The following is a 19,473-nucleotide window of genomic DNA, read 5'->3' on the forward strand; positions in this document are numbered from 1 at the left end:
TAACAGGCATCGCAATTTTATTAAGTTACAACATTTTTGGGGTTGCATCGATTATGGGGACCACTCTGCAACTGTCGCTAGAGGGTATATGGCATATGTTCCCAAGAAAATAGAGGACGACACAATACAATACAACATAAAACACATAGTACCCTAAGGTACGAGCGTGTCGACGAGGTGAGTGATCACTCGCCGGCGCGTCGAGCGATCCGGAGCTTCCCGGATTTCTTGTAGTTGATTGAGGAGATTCAGCAGAGACGCTTGATCAACCGTCTGAGGCTCGGCTTGGCTTGGTGTCGGTCGAGGCGCTGTAGTGCGATTGGCTCTTCGCTGCTGTACTGGCCGCTGGTTGGTCGAACTGGTAGATGTTCTGGGACGGTGGTCACGAGCTGGTGTCGTCACCGGAACGTCTTGTCGAATTGGCCGCGGTGTAATCTGGCGTTTGGGGTCCGATGGGGCCCGTCATTCGTTCTTGATTTTCTTAAATAGGGGGCAACCCCTATAACTAGCATAATGAGCAAGGCCGCAATTCGCGCATCTGGGAGGTATCTCTGGAGCCTTAATTGGACAGTCTGCAAACTTATGTGGCCCCGTGCATTTCACGCAACGAGGCGTCGCAAAACAGTGGCGTTGCCCATGCCCTATCCGTTGGCAAGCATGGCATTGTAGTATCAAGTTGGAGTGGTATTTTTCTACTGATATTTCGAATATACCCATCGTCTTAAAGGTGAGGATCCGGCGAGATGTCTGGTTGTTGGGTAGGACGACCATCACGAGGGGCAATGGGCGTCTGGGCGTACGGGAACTCTGGTCCTCTAAATTACTGGTCTTCCGACTGCGGTCTGGTGCATTTAGACGGCTAACACTGTGGATAGTGAATCCATATTCTAGCGTCAAAAATTCTTGTATTGCTTGGGGAGTGGCATCCATCGGAAGGTTGCGGATTACAACCTTAAGTTTTGCTGCAGCTGATGAGCCGTATGCAAATCCAATTTCGTTTTTCTTAAGATATTCACAAACAGTTGTGAAATCCGTCTGAGTCATAGTAGTTACTCGGCAATTCCCTCGGGTGTAACGGAATTTACACCTTTTGCCGACTAGCTTACCAATGGTTACTGCTATCTGCTGGCTGGTCGTTTTATAGATTGTTATGCAGGGAGGCCTGCGTGTCCGTTCGGGAGTAACCGGTTGCTGCGACGCTGAAGTGGCGTCATCATCGGACTCACTGTCGGTAGCTGCATCCTCTGCTTCTGCTTGTTCAGGTTCAGGTCTTTCTTCTCGGGCGCGTTTTTGCCGTCTCCCCTTATGCATGACTGGGGTGTGCGGCGGCGGACAATGCCCTTTCTACCGATGTGATGAATGAAGTTCGAAGTGCTTCCACTTCGGCATCTCGGTGAGGAGTGTGAGTGACTGATATCAAATTATACATGTTAAATATATACTTTTAGGTTGACCGCCGCTTTCTAAGAGGGAGCACTTGTCTGTGTTCATACCCATCAATACAATAAAACAGCGATCAAATAAGGTTTACTTTCCCGACTGAACTTCTACGCACGGTAAGCTGTTTTGCACCACTCACATCCTGTTGGGAAAAAGCTAGGCCTGTTCCGAATGTCGGGATTTTAAAAGTAAAGTAAAGTAAAGTGTTCCCCTGTGCTTAGCACCACGCCATGAAGGCGTATAGGGGGTGTGGGGGTAACGCCCCACACTTTCTTGAACCGGTCTTGAGTGGGCGTGATGTGATCAGCACCACGCCCCTGACCGCCTGTACCCCCCAGAGTTTCCCCCAGGTACCCATGTTATTCGACGCTGGGTGGACGCCGGGGCCGCTTCCAACGTTAGAAAAGTTCCCGGATTTTTAACCCCCCCCCCAATTTCTACCCACTGAGCATGAGCAACTGGCATCTGGTTGTAGGACGTTGTATGAAAAATATAATCCAGCATGACACATACTTGGATGGTCTTGTATGTTTGCCTGTATCGCAAACACCTAGGAAAAAAATATGTTTATCGAAAAGAAAATATAATTTATTTATTTTTACAGGAAAATGTACTTGCTACATTAATATCGTACACCGCTCACAATATAGTCCACGGTGTATATTAAGTGGTCATTGTATTTCTATTATGAATGAGTTGTGGGATTAATCGTATTAGCTTCCTCTTTCCTGCTTGAAAATACAAATAACGTGAAATGAACAAAGTACCTGAAAGTACCCGACGAGAAGTAGTTTTGTTTTGACGCCTCTGAATTAAGGGAGAAGAACGGTGATAACGTGTATCTCAAAATCTATTTTCATTCAACTACTAGTGTATGATCGTGGATATCGAGATGGATACGACAAAAAGATTTCGTATTATATTAGATCTAAGGGACATGTATGATGACTACAGAAAATTTTCATTAAAATTTGTTGAAGCGAAAACAGATCTTCAAATTGAAGATTTGCAACAGCAAATAAAGAGAACATTCAACATAACCGATGACATAGTATTAGTTCTTGTCAGTGAATCCAATCATTATTTCGTGCCCCCTGGAGAAACTCAGTTAGTGCTTCGAGATGGAGATTTAATTAGGTACGTGTAATTATAAATACAAGCTGTAAACCTAGCTTTTGTGCTGTTTTCACCGGCACTCATGATTCGTCATTGTGTGGGGATTTCAAACTTAAATTTCTTATATCCGGAAAACTGATTTCTTCAAATTTACAGGAGAAATTACTTACCGAATGCAGTTTCTTTATAGTTGTGGAAGTTCAGGGAAGTGTTTTCTCGCATCGTTCATTGAATTTTGCCGGTAAATCATGTATTTTTCGATATAAATATGTGACCGATGCACGAAAGCTGTTGCATCCATTTCCTTCCAGCAAGATGTTGCTTGTGTGTGATGACGTAATCCCGGTCAGTGTTTCCAAACAAGTGTTTTTGTAACTGAAGAAGGTACGTTTGCGCAAATGGTTTGTGGGACTATGCGAGAATGGTGTGTGGGGCTACGCATTTTTTTTTCTAAACCCATTTTTAACTATTCTAACCTAAACGTGACCCAACCTAACCTAACCTTACCAGAAATGGTTCATGGGGCTATGTATGAATGGTTTGTGGGGCGACGTAGGTATTTTTGGGTGGTGTGGGGTGCAAACACTGCATGCCGAGTACAGTAGTAAACTTTCCGGAACTCGCTATTTATGTCACTTTCCATATTCCTACTTAAGTATTCTGCATTGAGAAACATTGCTGAAGGTGGAATTTCGCTTTTTTCATGGAAATAATCTGTATTTTCGACGTATGAATTAAGTTTTGTTAGTTTCGTTTTCCTTTCTGTAACACGCTAAATGGTGGTCATAGTTTTACTACTGTAGTCGGCATGCAGTGTTTCCACCCCACTCCACCCAAAAATACCTACGTAGCCCCACAAACCATTTCCGGTAAGGTTAGGTCACGTTTAGGTTAGAATAGTTAATAATTGGTTTAGAAAAAAAATGTGTAGCCCCACACACCATTGACACATAGCCCTACAAACCATTTGCGGAAACATACCTTCAGACACACAGACACGTGCGCTCCTTCATGAGGAAACCTACACTGTTGGCGCCCCTAGCGGGAAATGTGGTACTTAATGTCAGATCACACGGACACCCATCTGCCCTTCAGGGTATGCAACCTATGACAGTTCATTTTTTTCGTTTTTACGTCATGGTGCCCTTCGCTCAGGAAATTTTCTTTGTTTTTTGGTGCCATTCAACACATGCCAATTTTCGTCGATACCAGCTCACGCAGAACGCACACCCACCCTACTCCCGTCAACATCTTCGTTCGCGTCCTTTGGGGAATCCCTTGCGCCGACATTGCACAACATTGCCGCATGATTTTTTGACAAGAGCGTACCCAATTTCTTAGTGGACCGGCCAACACCGACGACTTCTCTCCACCTGTTTTGTCGTTATTCACTACGGAAATTCATGTTCCCACGTTTTCAAACGTCAATAACTCTGCAACAAAGCCGTTTCCGGAATTTCGTTACCTGAACTTTCCACCTTATTTTCACTCGAACAATCACCTCCCAAGCATTGTAAATGAACTTATGAAACACCCTGTATAGTGGTAAGATGGATTAAATTAAATTTTAAAATGGAGATGATGACTATATTCACTTTAGTTTCATTTCACTGTGTCTTTCGCTTCACAATCCATATTTGAAGGCCCACTACTACAGAAAAATTAAGGTTACACATGAACTACTGATCACATGATATTTGCTCTCTCAATCATAAAACCCACACATGGTAGTCTGCATCTGAAATGACCTTGTAAACCAAAAAATAGCTACTCTCTGGTAAACTTGGATGCTCATGTAAGCTATTTTATTTCTAACATGGTAATGTTTAAGCTAAAAGGGGAATGTTTATTCTCATATATGTTGCGTGATCTATTTTCAGATAGAGGTATATCTGAATGTTGCCTTTAAAACCACATTGTGGCAATGTGCTTTACTCATGTGTTTGGCCTTTTGTTTCCAAGGTGACTGTTGTTTTTGTGTGTTATAAACAATTCTTGCACAATAACAATATTATATAAATATCCGATCATGACTTTTGATCCACTCTGTACATAAGTATGTATGTTAACAGCTCTGTATTAAGAGCTGCTGATGCTATGAGTGAGCCAGGTGGAATTTTTATTCTTGTCTCATGATTTATCATGCATTATGTGTGGATTTTTTGGTGATGTTGTTATCTTGTTGAGATATTCATTTATTGAACGAGTTCCTGTGTTAGGCAATTAAGTGTAGTGATACCCTCTAAAATATTCAGAGGCAAATTACTTGTGGTGGGTAGATTTTGGGTTCAATGGTTCACTCTAAATCCAATATTTGGGTTCAATGGTTCACTCTAAATCCAATATTTTTCCATTGGCCATGCTTTATTGTGCTACAAAAGTTACAAATCAGTGATGGCAAGTGAAATAATATGAAAATTGTATAAATAATTGAAATTTAATGTCTAGTGGTTCTATTATTATATCAATTTGGCATACATCCTAACACTCTTAGCTCGGTAAATATATAAGATGTCTCAATCTGATTTCTTCCCAGCAGGAATCCTGCTTCCATGTTCATAGTTCAAAACCAGGTATAGCACCATCTGGTACTAAGTAGGACTTTTTGAAAACACACTGAAACCTAGCTCACCTAACCATTGACCTCAATTTCATTTTTCCAAAAATGGAAAAATACAATTGAGTGTACCCATTCAGAAATTATGCATTTTTAAAGATTTTGAAGTGTTATTTAAAGTGAAGTAAAGTAGCATTTAAATTTCTATCTCATTTTTATTTCTGCATGGAAAGTTACTTTGATCACAATCCTACTGCAGTATGCTTTATGAGTAGGTTAATCAGGTCAGGTTCATGCGTTATAATTATGCTCCTTAATGCATATGTGGCTACATTAGGCCAGTTGTATTTACAGAGTTATCATTTATGCATTCTTGAGTAGAATTTGTGCACTTTTTTTGCCTCCTGCACATGTTTCCACTTGGGAAAATGCACCACTTAATACATTTTAGATTTCCATGCCCACAAATTATTTCTCCAGTGTTCAAACTTATTTTCATGTTCATCTTATTCTCCTGTACAATTTAAAAGAATTATGCTATTAGAACTCAGACCAAATTCTTTACATGCCTATAAACACATCCATATTTTGTGCAGAACAATTATTCAGTCATAATATTACGTAATAGCATACATACAGAGAACAATAAAATGTTGTGACTGCTATTCGTGGTGCATGATTTATATTTTCTTCTAAAATACATTTCTCCAAAATGTTTTTGCAATAGAATATTTTAAAAACACAATTAATATCGATTATTAATTGTAACGTATTGCAACTTGCATAACTGTATAGGCTTCCTGCTAGTCTCTGCTGGGCCATGTAGATTTTGTTGCCGATACACTTATGTTGTCTGCTTCACAGCAGAAGCAAGTCAGAAAGTTTTGGTGAGCTTTCCAAGTAGCAAGAATTTCTTGCATACTATTTCCCTTTGCACATTCAACACCATCTCCTTCCCATCCAAACACAACTAGAAACAAACCTTCCCTATTGCACAAGTGTTCTATTTTCAACCACACAGCACAATTAAAAGGGAAAAAGCCGTAACATGCACAGGACATTGACCTCTGATCTAACTCTGAAAGGCAGACTTGAATAATGTTTTCTTTATTTAACAACTAGTGTTTATATATATATATATATATTTTTTTAAATCTTTTCAGAGTTAAACCAAAAATACTTCTAAAAAGTCAGAAGTGTCATTCCATTGAACTTTCTGAGTGCAGTAATGGAGATAAGCCTCATGTGGGTACCAACGATTGTGGTGTAGCAAAGCAGCAGAAGAAAAGGAAGCTCCAGGAAGCAGATGACACATTGGATATTTCAGCAGAGACGTTCAGTGCTGCTATTAATACTAAACATACACATTCTACAAAGTCTAATGTTTCTGATGATGAAATTCTTCAAAGTATTTCAGAAAGAAATACAAGTTACAGAAATGCACATAATTCATCAAGCATGAATGTAGATAACAGTGGTGCAAACAATTCAGAAGCTTTTCTTGCTACAGACTTGTCATCATGTTTATGTAATGTCAGTGAGACTTCAAAGGTGCAGAAAAGGAAGGAGAATTTTATCAACTCAAATTTGCGGATAAAGAAATCAGAGTTCTTTGAAACGGATGACTCATGTGTGATGATAGAAGAGAGACCTAGGGATACCGTGATCAACCACAAAAATGGATCATTATGCAGAGAGGCCACTTCAAAAGATGGCCTAGAGTCTTTCTTGAATCATTCCCATCAGAAATCTTCTAGTGAGCCCAGTTCTAAAAGTGCTGAAGAATCCTTGTTGAATCAATCGGAACAGAGATTAAGTGATGAGGCTAATGCTAAGAATACTGAAGAATCTCAGTTTTCTCATTCAGAGCAACCGAAGCCAGACAATGATGAAATGGAAGCTGAAGACAGCTTACCAGTTCAGGAATTCGGCAGCAAGGTCTCGGCTAGGAAACGAAGACATTTTAAGCACAGGAGGAAGGCTAAGAAGGATGAACAGAGAAGGAGAGCTGTAGAGAATAGGTTTGTTCAACGGTTCTCTAGAGTTGAACAAGTTAAGCCCATGTTGCTGAACGTTTCCCATGGGAAGCATATTAGATTCAACAAAGATAGTTCTGGTGATGAATCGTCAAGAGAGAATAGCAAATGCTCCATTGATACTGACAAGTCAGTCCAAAATGGGGTTTTACAATCTGACAATTCTCGTCAATATGCCGATAATTCTTCTGGTTTGTCAGACTGTGTAGCTGAGGCTAAAAAAAGTGAGAAATCTACTGTGCAACGTTCGACAAAAGAAGAATCTGACGTCAGCATATCCACCACCAAGAATCACCACCACTTGTCTACTGTTAGTGCAGATGATTCTCCACAAGAGAATGTCATGGAGAAGTTTTCTAGACTGCTAGCATTGCAAGAACATTCTACCCCTATTGTCTTTGAACGCAAAAAGAAACTTGTGGGCACAGGAAACAGCAATGATTCTGGTAAGGGTGAAAGTGTAGGGATCAATGGGGACCATAACAGCAGGGAGACATGTGAGAATATATCTACAGAAGAGAAGGAAAATCTGCCAATTGACTACACAAAGTATCCTGCTCTGCAAATGCATCCTAAAGTGAACGACATAGTGGCTTTCCAGGTAAGGTCAATACTTCAGCTTGGGCAAGTGCAAATTTCTGAACATTATAGCTCCTTGGCCATTTGTAAGAGTTTGTAAAAATAAGCCCTGCATGCAGATCTAAAAGGATATTGCCACCTGCCTTGTATGACAGCACCAATGTGTGCATATCATATGTAGGGTATTTTGCATAATTGCTCTTCAAATATGGTATGTATTCATCATGAATGTGCAAATTACTCACAATAGCAATATAACACGTATTTTAAAAATATTCAAAAAACACAAAAAATGGTACTTACGTTTTATGAATATGTTATTTGCAAAATGACGTTTCGAGATTCTACCTTTCTCTTCTTCAGGTCCAAAACTTCCAACTACGAAAAACTTTCCATAGCCACGTCAAGATATTTTAAAAGCCAGGAATAAGGGTGTGGATTAGATATGGCTTAGTCAGGGATTCAAAAACTATACTTAAAGTTGTTGTACCCTCCATATTCAGTTACAAATTTTTTCTGTTAATTTGTAACAGAACATGGAGGCTACAACAACTTGAAGTATAGTTTTTGAATTCCTGACTAACCCATATCTAATCCACACCCTTATTCCTGGTTTTTAAAATATCGTGACGTGGCTATGGAAATTTTTCATAGTTGAACTTTTGTACCTGAAGAAGAGAACAGTAGATTCTCAAAACGTCGTTTTGCAAATAACATTCTCATAAAACGTAAGTACCATTTTTTGTGTTTTTTGAATATTTTTTAAATATTTTTAAAATACGTGTTATATAGTATGTATGCTAGATAATACAAGGTAATCTGTCATGTCAAGAAACAGCAATATGAGGCCATGGATGTTCCCAAGGTAAAATATTCCGGAGGTAAAATAGTCCCCCATTCGGATCTCCAGGTGGGGACTACTTTGGGAGATCCCTGGACTAAGGATAAGATCTACATTAGGAATAAGGATATTAAATTAGGCACCTGGAATGTTCTAAGCTATTACCGGCCTGGGGCATTTCAGTGTACAGTTAGTGAGATAGTTAAGTATAAATTAGATGTAGTAGTTGCTGTCCAGGAAGTTAGGTGGCCAGGAGAAGGGAATTGTAAAACTAAAAATTATACTTTTTTCTATGGTGGTACTGAAAATCATAATTTTGGAACAGGCTTTTTCATAAATAATAGAATTATCTCGGCTCTTAAAACAGTATAATTTATTAATGATAGGATATCATATGCAGTTTTACAGGGTAGGTGGTGTAAAATTATTTTAATAAACATACATGCACCAACGGAAGATAAGGATGATAATACTAAAGATGATTTTTATACAGAGTTAGAACAGGTCTTTGATAAATTTTCTAAGTATGATATGAAAATTCTGTTAGGTGACTGTAATGCACACATTGGCAAAGAAGAGACATTTAAACCCACGATTGGTAAAGAAAGTCTTCATGAATTAAGTAATGATAATGGTATAAGATTGATTACTTTTGCAACCTCAAAGAATTTAATTGTGAAAAGTATCACTTTTAAACATAAAGATATCCATAAATATACCTGGTCTTCTCCAGATGGTAAAACTCATAATCAGATAGATCATATTCTCATTGATAAGAGAAGGCATACTAGTATAATTGACGTACACATAGAGGTGCTGACTGTGCCAGTGACCATTATTTAGTAATTGCTAAATTAAGAGAAAGACTCACAGTGATAAATCATAAGCAACAAAATCTAAAAGTTATAAAATTTAATACAGGAAAATTTGCTGATGAAAGAATTAAGAAAGATTACCAAATTAAACTGTCAAATAGATTTGATGTTTTGCAGGATTTAAATGATGATGAAAATATAAATGAAACAGACGTAAATAAGAATTGGGAACACAGACGTACTGCAATAGAATCAGCAGCTAAAGAAAGTATAGGATACCATAAATCAAGAAAAAGTAAGTCATGGTTTGATAATGAATGTCATAATCTAATAGAAATAAGAAATCAGGCTAGACGTAGGTGGTTAAATAACTCTGATGATACAAATCTAAGCGATTATAATAGAATAAAGCGAGAAGTTAACCGCACGTTTAGAAGTAAAAAAAGAGATTACTTGAAAAGCAAAACTAACGAAATTGAAACAAACAGCAAAAACAAAAATATCAGAGATTTATATAAAGGTGAAAATGAATTTAGAAAGGGGTGGCAACCTAAAGTAAACTTGATAAAAGATAAAGACTGTGATTTTCTAGCTGACCCAAGCGATATTCTAAATAGATGGAAGAACTACTTTAATGACCTTTTAAATGTTCATGTAGGAGATAAATTAGAAGTAAATGAAGTACACACAGCAGAACCTTTAGTTCCAGAACCTAACTTGACTGAAGTTAAAAATGCACCTGGCATTGATTTAATACCAGCTGAGTTAATTAAATATGGTGGAAATTCATTAATATGTCAAATTCATAAATTAATTTGTTTAACATGGAATAAAGAAGAAATCCCTCAACAGTGGAAAGAATCCATAATTGTTCCTGTGTTTAAAAAAGGTGATACAATGAACTGCAATAATTACCGTGGAATTTCTCTACTCAACAACATATAAAATATTATCTAACATTCTTGTAACAAGACTTACCCCATATGCTAATGAAATTATAGGTGATTATCAATGTGGATTTAAACGTAACAGATCAAATTTTTCACATTAGACATACACTTGAAAAAAAGTGGGAATATAATCAAAATGTTCATCAGCTATTCATTGATTTCAAAAAAGCATATGATTCGGTCAAAAGATATAAATTATATAATATATTAGAGTTTGGAATACCTAAGAAGCTTGTTAGTATGATAAAAGTATGCACCAGTGAAACCGAAAGTAAAATTCGTGTGGGTATGAATGTGTCTGACAAATTTACAATTCATGATGGGTTAAAAGAAGGAGATGCATTATCTCCATTGCTCTTTAATTTTGCCTTAGAATATGCTGTTAGGAAGGTAAAAGAAACTAACGAAGGACTAAAATTAAATGGTATGACTCAGTTGTTAGCATATGCAGATGATGTAGACTTATTAGGGGATGATATAAATACAATTAAGAATAATGCTAAAATATTTTTCAAAACTGCTAAAGAGATAGGTTTGGAAGTTAACAAAGAGAAAACTAAATATATGCTTACAGGCCGAAACCAAGTGTTACGTAATAACCAAAATCTAATCATTGATAACAACTCGTTTGAACCAGTTTCCAAATTCAAATACTTAGGAGTAATATTAATATTAAAGAGGAAATAAAAAGCAGGCTTAATTCAGGAAATACATGTTACTTCTCTCTTCATAAACTTTTATCTTCTCGTTTAATATCTAAGACACTAAAAGTTAAAATATACAAAACAGTAATTTTGCCTGTAGTATTATATGGGTGTGAAACTTGGTCCCTTACATTGAAAAAGGAACAAAATTGAGAGTATTTGAAAATAAGATCCTTAGGAAAATCTTTGGACCTAAAAGGGATGAGGAGACAGGTGAGTGGAGAAGGTTACATAATTTAGAGCTACATAATTTGCATTCATGTCCAGATATTATTAGAATAATTAAATCAAGAAGACTTAGATGGGCAGGCCATGTGGCACGAATGGGAGAGGAAAGAGGAGTTTACCGGATTCTTGTTGGGAAACCTGATGGTAAGAGACCTGTAGGAAAGCCAAGACGAAGATGGAGGGACAACGTTGAGATGGATTTAAAGGAAATCGGTAGGGATGGAAAAGAGTATATACATCTTGCTCAAGATAGGGAAAGATGGAAGGCCTGTGTTGCTGCAGCCATGAACCTTCGGGTTTAAGAAGGATAGAGAGTTAGTTAGTTAGTTAATCTTAATGTCTGTGAAAGATTTCAAATAATCAGTATAATTAAATGTCTGTTACATGTAATGGATTATGCACCAAGTGAAAGACCCGAGAGATTTCTTCTAGTCCTTTTAATTACAGAGAAACTTAGTACTCACGGTTTCCGTGAAGCTGTTTTTTTGGTTTGTTCTATTGATTCCATCCTACCACATCCAACTGCCTTTCCAAAGCCCTTCTCCCCTACAACATCCAAGTAGTGCACAAACCAACAGCTACAATAGCTGACAAAGTAAACAAACATAAATGATACTTCCTGCCCTCAACAACCCAGGTGTCCATGATGCAGAGTGTGAGTACAAGGCATATTACATCAGCAGATCAATCAATGAGAGAATTCAACAGCACCTAACTAGATGGAAAAAAAAAGCCCAACCCACCTCTGGACTTGTAAAACATATCAAATACAAGAGCCATAGAATTAAAAAAAGTACATGTCAAATACAAAGCGCACACACTCACAGACACTAAAATCAAGGAAACACATGCCATAATGCACTTCCAACTCAAACTGAACATCGATAGTGGAGAAGCATACAACGAATGGATTCCCCTACTGCAGCAATTAACACCGGTGAATGGCAGACAGGTGACAATAGCACACCAAGCAACAATGTAACAAGTTCCAACAAGGATGGTCACCGAAATTAATAGAACAAACCAAAAAAAGAGCTTCGCCGATAAAGTGATTATTAAGTTTCTCTTCAATTATTTACTACCGCGTCTCTCATTCCCATAATATGAATAGTACTTATAATTGTTCAATATATCTCCACCTTTGTCTTGTCTGTAGTCCTTTTCTGCTCGTAGTGAACCCAGCATACCAGGAGTGACTGTGCTAATGTCAGTGGTGATTTGGTGCCACAGATCATGGTCTTCCTGTGGTAGGGGTGCTACGTAGACATGATCCTTCCATTACTTGGCAAGGAAACTTTGGTGCATATTCACACTCAATTGGATGAGGGCATATTGAAGAACGCAAAACACTTTGCTAACATGACTGCATGTTTAGCAGCAGTACCTCTGTTGGCTGTTTTCACAACTATGCCAGCGGAACATGAAAAAAAAGTTTCTGATTGGTTTAATTGTAGTGATTTTTAAAAATCTTTCATGAAATTTATATACAGGGTGTTCCATGAGTCCAGCATCATAGGAATTACTGCACATTACTGGTCTGCAGCATGTGGAACAAAAATCAGTAAAGTTTGTCATCATATTAATCGTGCCATTATGAAGCATATGCTATTGTAGTTTTGACTGCATCTGTGTGTTATAAACAAAGGCAGGAAAGGTCATTTTGAACAAACTACATAAAAAATTGCTATGATGCTGACATGTTGAACTCTGCCTGTACAGGTTGTTAGGATATATAAATTTTAAATTCTCTGTCAAATATAATGTGTGTCGTTTTGAAAGCAAGAAAGTAGGAAATAATGACAACTTCCATATTTCATAATATTTTGTTTTGCTATGCCAGTTGAGTTCATTTACCCTTTTATATGTATAATAATTTGGAACTTTAAAAGTTAAGATTGAATATGATCATAGAAATGAACATAAATGTATTTTAGTGCAAACTTATAGGTTCGCAAGATAAAGACGCAATGGCATACAACGTGTCCCAAAGTGATTATCGGGGTTTCATAGTCGTTTAATTTCCCTTATATGTGGGGTAGAAGGACAAAGCTCCTGTTTCTCAAGTCTGCAGGTAGTGGTGGTATGTACACTTTCTTTCACACAGTCCCACAAGGGGTGTAAGGGGCGACCTTCTGCTAAGGTGCCCAAAAGTCAACTTCACTACCACATAGTACACCCTGGACTGAATTTTGCAGACTAACGAGGCTCTGACGACTGACACAATGACCAGTATAATTGTGTGTGTTGTCCTGTATTTTGTCCGTGCTGAGTCTCTCTTTAGAGTGTCAGCTTTTAACCAGTCAGAATATTTTAATAATTTATCAGACGTAAACGAGTTACTAAAGGTATATCCGGGAAACTTACTTGTAAATGTTCTATTAATGTCGGTGGCCTCTGCCACCGTCCACTTGGGAACTCGATGCTAGGCCACCGAAATAAATTGAACATTTACAAGTAAGTTTCGCAGATATATCTTTAGTAACTCATTTACGTCTTATATTATCAACTGCATTGTTTATTCCCCTCAACATGAATTAATAATTTAATTACGACACGAGATTACAGTTATGTTATTTGAGTTCTGGTAAGGGGCTGGACCCCGTATGAAGTGACGGGTGCAAAATAGCCTAAAACAAAATTTTAAATTGAAATCAAATCAAACACAGTCCCACAGAAAGAACAAAGAATCACACCTTGCAAATTCAATGACACAAAAGGGACTTCTGGATGGAAGTCGCCATCTTGTAATAAACCTACGCCACTGTGCCTCATCGGAAAGAAATTATAAGCACTCAGGGTAGCAAACTTCAACAGCCATTCTTATTGTACATGTACGATATAAACTTTCACTTTCGTCTGTTGCAATATACCAACTTAGTGAAACCCTAATATTCATTTTAGGACATGCTGTATTTATGTTAATTAATTTTAAGTTTCTTGATACATGCCATTTTATTTCTTGTAATTTGCAGTTGTTACAAAGATTTTTTTCATTTTTGAGGGCCTCCCCAATGGTGAGTTTGTTACCTGGTTTATTGCACGGTGGTTCGGATCCCACTTTAAACTGTAGGTCCAGTCCCTATTAGCCTATCTGTGCATAAAGTGGACTTAAACCACAACTCAAACCTTTTTTGAGAGAACACATGAGACATTTATTTATAATTTGATCAATGTTGAAGTTATAACTATAGTAGAAACAGTTATACAATGAATCTTGTCAGTAATGTTGCTTTACTAGAAATTTGCCTGTGACAGTGTTAATCATTTACTGAAAGTAAATTTTGAAATTTATTTCAGATGTTGAAATTATCTGATGATTATAGTCCTGTAATAACTGATTATGTGGAAGCCAAAGTCTTGAAGTTCAACGAGGAAACCTCAGAAATCATGCTTTATATAATCCGTAAGTTAATGTCTGAAAATTTAATAACATATTTTGTTGAAACTAATAACTGAGCATGTTATCTACAGTAGATAAACTCAGAATTCTGATTTGGCCCAGTATCATTACGTCTTCGTATCATTAGTACATATTGTAGATTTGTGCGTGTTACTCACTATTAAAGGAAATAAATACGTTGAATAGTATTGATTAATTTAACTACTTACGTGAGTGAGTATGGAGTCTTATTAGCACAATGTTTCGGAGGTCAGACTGCCTACTTCATCAGGTTCGTTGATGTTTCTAGACACAGAGCATAGTGCCGCGTAAAGAAGTGTTGAATGAGGATTTGGTTAAGGGTTAAGGTTAAAGACACTTACAAAAACTCTGCCATATTCCAACTTAAAAAATCTGAGCTTGTTTAAAACTTCATAAAAATACTCCACACTTACGTTAAAATAACTAAAAGAGGGATCCCAAGTGGCCGTTACGAGCCCAGGCTGGTTGTGAGGCCTGCACTGGTGAGCAGCCCCCACCTCAACCAGAAGGAAAAACTACCTCCCCTCCTATAAACCACCCCTCCTTTATCGCTTGCGTCACCAGTCCAAAGTGAATTCTCGCGCTTTGATGACCTCCGAAGTAACATGGAAACCTATTTTAGCATCAGTTTTCACAGCCTTATTCCATTTCTTAAGAAAACTGATCCATCCGTCCACTAAATTACCATCGTCTCTGTTGAGTTTATTCCTATTTCCCATGCAAATATATGCGGTTTCATAAACATTCCTATTTAATTTATTATTATCTTTCCTAATTACTTCTCTTTTTACAATCTTATGCCCACTTTCAATAATATGTTCAGGGAGACCAGTTTTGGGTACTCCCTCCTTGATATCCTTGTCATGCTCGTCCCATCTTATGCGCATGCTTCTTCCGGTCTGTCCTATGTATTCTTTGCCGCATTCTATCCTATAGACTCCTTTTTGTTCTTCTGGGATTCCCTGCTCCTTCCCCATTTTTATATTCAGTGACATGTTTTTCAATGTTCCTGGGGGCCTTCATACCACATTTTATACCATATTCTCTTAGTTTTTCTATTTTTTTCCGATAGCCCTTTATAATAAGGGATTCCAACAAATGTGTGCAGGAGAGCAACATTATCCCTACAGCTTTTCCTTTGCAACTGAGGTGGTTGGTGACATCGAGGCACTCACCCCCAAGGACAGCTATGTAGGTCAGCTGCCAGATGTGCCTGCGATCAGTATAGTTCTGGAAATTAATGTTGATTATTGTTTCATGGACATAAAGACATTTTTTGAAGATGGCCTTGAAAAATTAACAGAAAGTTTAAAATACGTCATGTTAGTTACATACATCAATAATATCCAACATGTTTGTGTCAATAGTTATTATGATGAAAAGGCTAGGTAAAGCCTTGCACTGTGCCACAAAGACACGCAGGGTGTGTGGATGCAAGACCCTACACATTCTTGATTTGGCCAAGGCCCAGCTGGGTGAGCCCCTGGAGCAATTCTATGCAGAGATATTGTCCGAAATATTCCCATTTCAGGGATCAAACCTGTCTCTCCCACATGGCTGTCAGATACCCCAACAGCTAAACTCCATGGTGCAAGTGGAGTGGCTTTTTCATTGGATGATGTGTGATCAACGCATCGAGTCTTATTGCCGCTGTTTTTCAAGTAGCGCCCCCCCCCCCCAATTGTCCTCAATCCCCCAATTAGCACTGGGTCAATGCCAAAAATTTGGGGCCTCCCACCTGGGATCAAACCAAGACCTGCTTGCACCAAAGGTGAGAGCGCTAACCATTTAGCTAACAATGCACGAGCCCGCATTGTAATATTTATGAATAGTTTTTAATTTGATTTTTCTAGTTTCGAGTATGGTATGTAATTTAAACCATATGTGAAAATATACAAGTATATGTGAATCCTAATTGTAATACTGACTTCTTCTTTTCAGGTGGTTTAGAAAACATGCAAAGGAAAACAAAGGGAAGATTTGATTTAAATGATGAGGATCCTTCTCCGTCTAACAGTATGGTGGGATTAAATTGGAATGAACTTCTTAATGCCAAACTCTTATATCCTTGAAAATAATAATCTAAGGACAATTTCTATTTTGTGTCCTTGAAGATGCAAGCCAAGCATGGATTTGCTATGTGAATGTGTAATAAAATTACACATATATTTTGTAAGCTTGTAATATATTTGTTTGTAGTTCTAGTTTTGAAATACATAAGAATAAGTTTTTGCATTTCTAAAATCTTTTCTTCTGAAATACTAGATGTTACATTCAAAAACAAAGAAGAAAAAAGTTTTCATGTGTAAATTCCACGAGACTGTTGAAATGCAGTGCTTCTCTTAAGAGTTTGGTTTGAGTTGGTGTGCACAGTAAGGCTAACCGGGACTGGACCTACAGTTTAAAGTGGGATCTAAACCACTGTGCCATGTGCTTCCACCGGGTATCGAACCCGGGACCCCTTGATTACAAGGCGACAACGCTACCACTGCGCCATCGTGGAGGCTGCTTCTCTTAAGAGGATTCAGAATTAACAGTGACAGAGCTATTGTGTTATAAAAGTGAACTCCTAATAATATGTTTTCTAGTTGTTTGTCTTGTAAAGTATTTGAAATTTGTGTTTTGTTATATTTAAAAACTAGTCAAGATGAACATTATGCAAATAAAGTAGTTGTTCAGACCAAACTACAGTTTAAAAATTTTGTTCTTTGAGAGTTACATTCACGTGCCTAAAAGGTTGTAATCCCATTCACCTATATGTCTGTGATGTTTTCAGTTTGAAAAAGTCATGTGGAACCAATACAGAAGTTCTCTGAAGAAATGAAAACCACTTAAATGTGTTAAAAACTATTATATTATTTTGTAATAATCTGTACTCTTGAGAGCTTTAATCTTATTTATACAGGGTGCTTCGTAAGTTCGTTTACAATGCTTGGGAGGTGATTGTACGAGTGAAAATAAGGTGGAAAGTTCATGTAACGAAATTCCGGAAACGGCTTTGTTGCCGAGTTATTGACGTTTGAAACGTGGGAAAATGATTTTCCGAAGTGAATAATGGCAAAACGGGTGGAGAGAAGTCATCGGTGTTGGGCAGTCCACTAAGAAATTGGGTACGCTCTTCTCAAAAAATCACGCGGCAATGTTGTGCAATGTCAGTGCAAGGGATTCCCCAAAGGACGCGAACGAAGATGTTGACGGGAGTGGGCTTGGTGTGTGTTCTGCGTGAGCTGGTATCGACGAAAATTAGCATATGTTGAATGGCACCATAAAACAAAGAAAATTTCCTGAGCGAAGGGCACCATGACGTAAAAACAAAAAAAAATGAACTGTCATAGGTTGCATACCCTGAAGGGCACACAGTATGCTTAATGGAGATGTGAAGGGAACCTCATCACAGACTGTTTTCAAAGTGTCCACCATGTACTTCCAAGCAGATTCGAAAATGGCGAATCAAGGATTGTCTAGTGCGACCCAACAACCCTGGCGTTTCTGCTATCGATGCTGCAGCTACATTGATACAGGCAACTAGGTCCTTGGCTGACACGACAGGTGTTTCGTAAACGAGGCGTTTCATCTCTCCCCAGAGGAAGAAATCCAGGGGCGTAATATCAGGCGATCGAGGTGGCCATGGCACAGGCCCTCCCCTGCCAGTGCACTGGTTGTGGAATACGGTATTGAGGAAATGTGCACATTCCGATCGAAATGTGGGGTGCACCGTCATGTTGAAACCACAGTCTTTGTCTCAGTGCCGAGGGAACGTCCTCTAGTAGTTCAGGCAAAACCTCACTGAGGAATGCTTGATAAGTGGGTCCACATAGGCGAACAGGGAGAATGTATGGTCCAATCAAATGGTCATGTAGTATCCCGCACCACGCATTCATTGCAAATCTGTGCTGATGATGTGCCACTAGCAGTGCATGTGGATTTTCATGTTCCCCACACATGACTGTTTTTACTTTTGAACACACCAGTTTTCGTGAAGATAGCCTCATCAATCCATAGTACCGTATTCTGAAAATTGGGGATAGTTTCAATTTGATGAACAAACCATTGGCAAAAGTCCTCACGTGGGCCAAAGTCCCGAGGTAAAAGATCTTACACTTTCTTCAATTTGTATGGGTACATCCCTCTTCTGCCAGGACTCGCCACACATTCACTTGGGAGGTGTTTCGTTCGTGAGCTAGTGCACGCGTACTGGTGCCTGGATGATCCATCACTGCAGTTAGCACATCTTCCACAAACTCGTGTTCGTACACTTCACGGTCGTCCAACTTCTCGACGAGGTGGCAACACTGATCCTGTTTCCCGAAGTCGAGTGTCTACAGTTTGAAATAAGGTGTGCGATGGTAACACCCTATTTGGAAAACGTGCCCCATACAGACACCTTGCAGCACGGCTATTACCTCCAGCCTCCCCATAAATCAGATGCATGTCCGCCAGCTCTTGGGACGTGTATGCAGCCATCCCTTACACCGGGCTACAAGTGTTTATGGCCGTTAACACTAGAGTTGTCGAGCTGTATCTCTGCGGGTGACCTTGACTAATTCGCGCAGATACAAGTCCGCAGATGCTACGTACTCGCCGTTGAGTGGTCGACAGCTCTTACAAAGTTAAAGGAGAATGACACCCATTGGCTAAGGCAACCGGTAGCTCCTCCCTTTGCTACTGCGCAGCCAGTCGTGGTCAAGGTTCACCCACAAAGATACAACTCGTCCATTCTAGTACACTTCACAGAACATGATGGGCTGTGGCTAAGAATTAACATGTAACACTGCTAGGTCAAATG

General features: G+C 38.6%; 1 protein-coding gene across 1 annotated transcript; it reads left to right on the forward strand.

Moving 5' to 3' along the window:
- Window positions 1-2,064: 2,064 nt before the first annotated feature.
- LOC145999003 (uncharacterized) lies at window positions 2,065-17,492 on the forward strand. The gene is made up of 4 exons (XM_083135868.1): window positions 2,065-2,577; window positions 6,277-7,750; window positions 14,564-14,669; window positions 16,629-17,492. The coding sequence occupies exons 1-4, from the start codon at window positions 2,315-2,317 to the stop codon at window positions 16,757-16,759; spliced, it is 1,974 nt and encodes a 657-aa protein (XP_082991994.1). The 5' UTR covers window positions 2,065-2,314; the 3' UTR covers window positions 16,760-17,492.
- Window positions 17,493-19,473: the final 1,981 nt, after the last annotated feature.

The sequence above is a fragment of the Lepisma saccharinum genome, chromosome 14, assembly GCF_977018435.1.
Source record: "Lepisma saccharinum chromosome 14, izLepSacc3.1, whole genome shotgun sequence".
NCBI lineage: Eukaryota > Metazoa > Arthropoda > Insecta > Zygentoma > Lepismatidae > Lepisma > Lepisma saccharinum.

What these genes read in the sequence shown, in the direction of transcription:
- LOC145999003 (XM_083135868.1), top strand. Translation starts at nt 2,315, where the DNA reads ATGATCGTGGATATCGAGATGGATACGACAAAAAGATTTCGTATTATA. An exon ending in CGAGATGGAGATTTAATTAG is followed by an intron (nt 2,578 to 6,276) that starts GTACGTGTAATT and finishes AAATCTTTTCAG; the next exon opens with AGTTAAACCAAAAATACTTC. An exon ending in ACGACATAGTGGCTTTCCAG is followed by an intron (nt 7,751 to 14,563) that starts GTAAGGTCAATA and finishes AATTTATTTCAG; the next exon opens with ATGTTGAAATTATCTGATGA.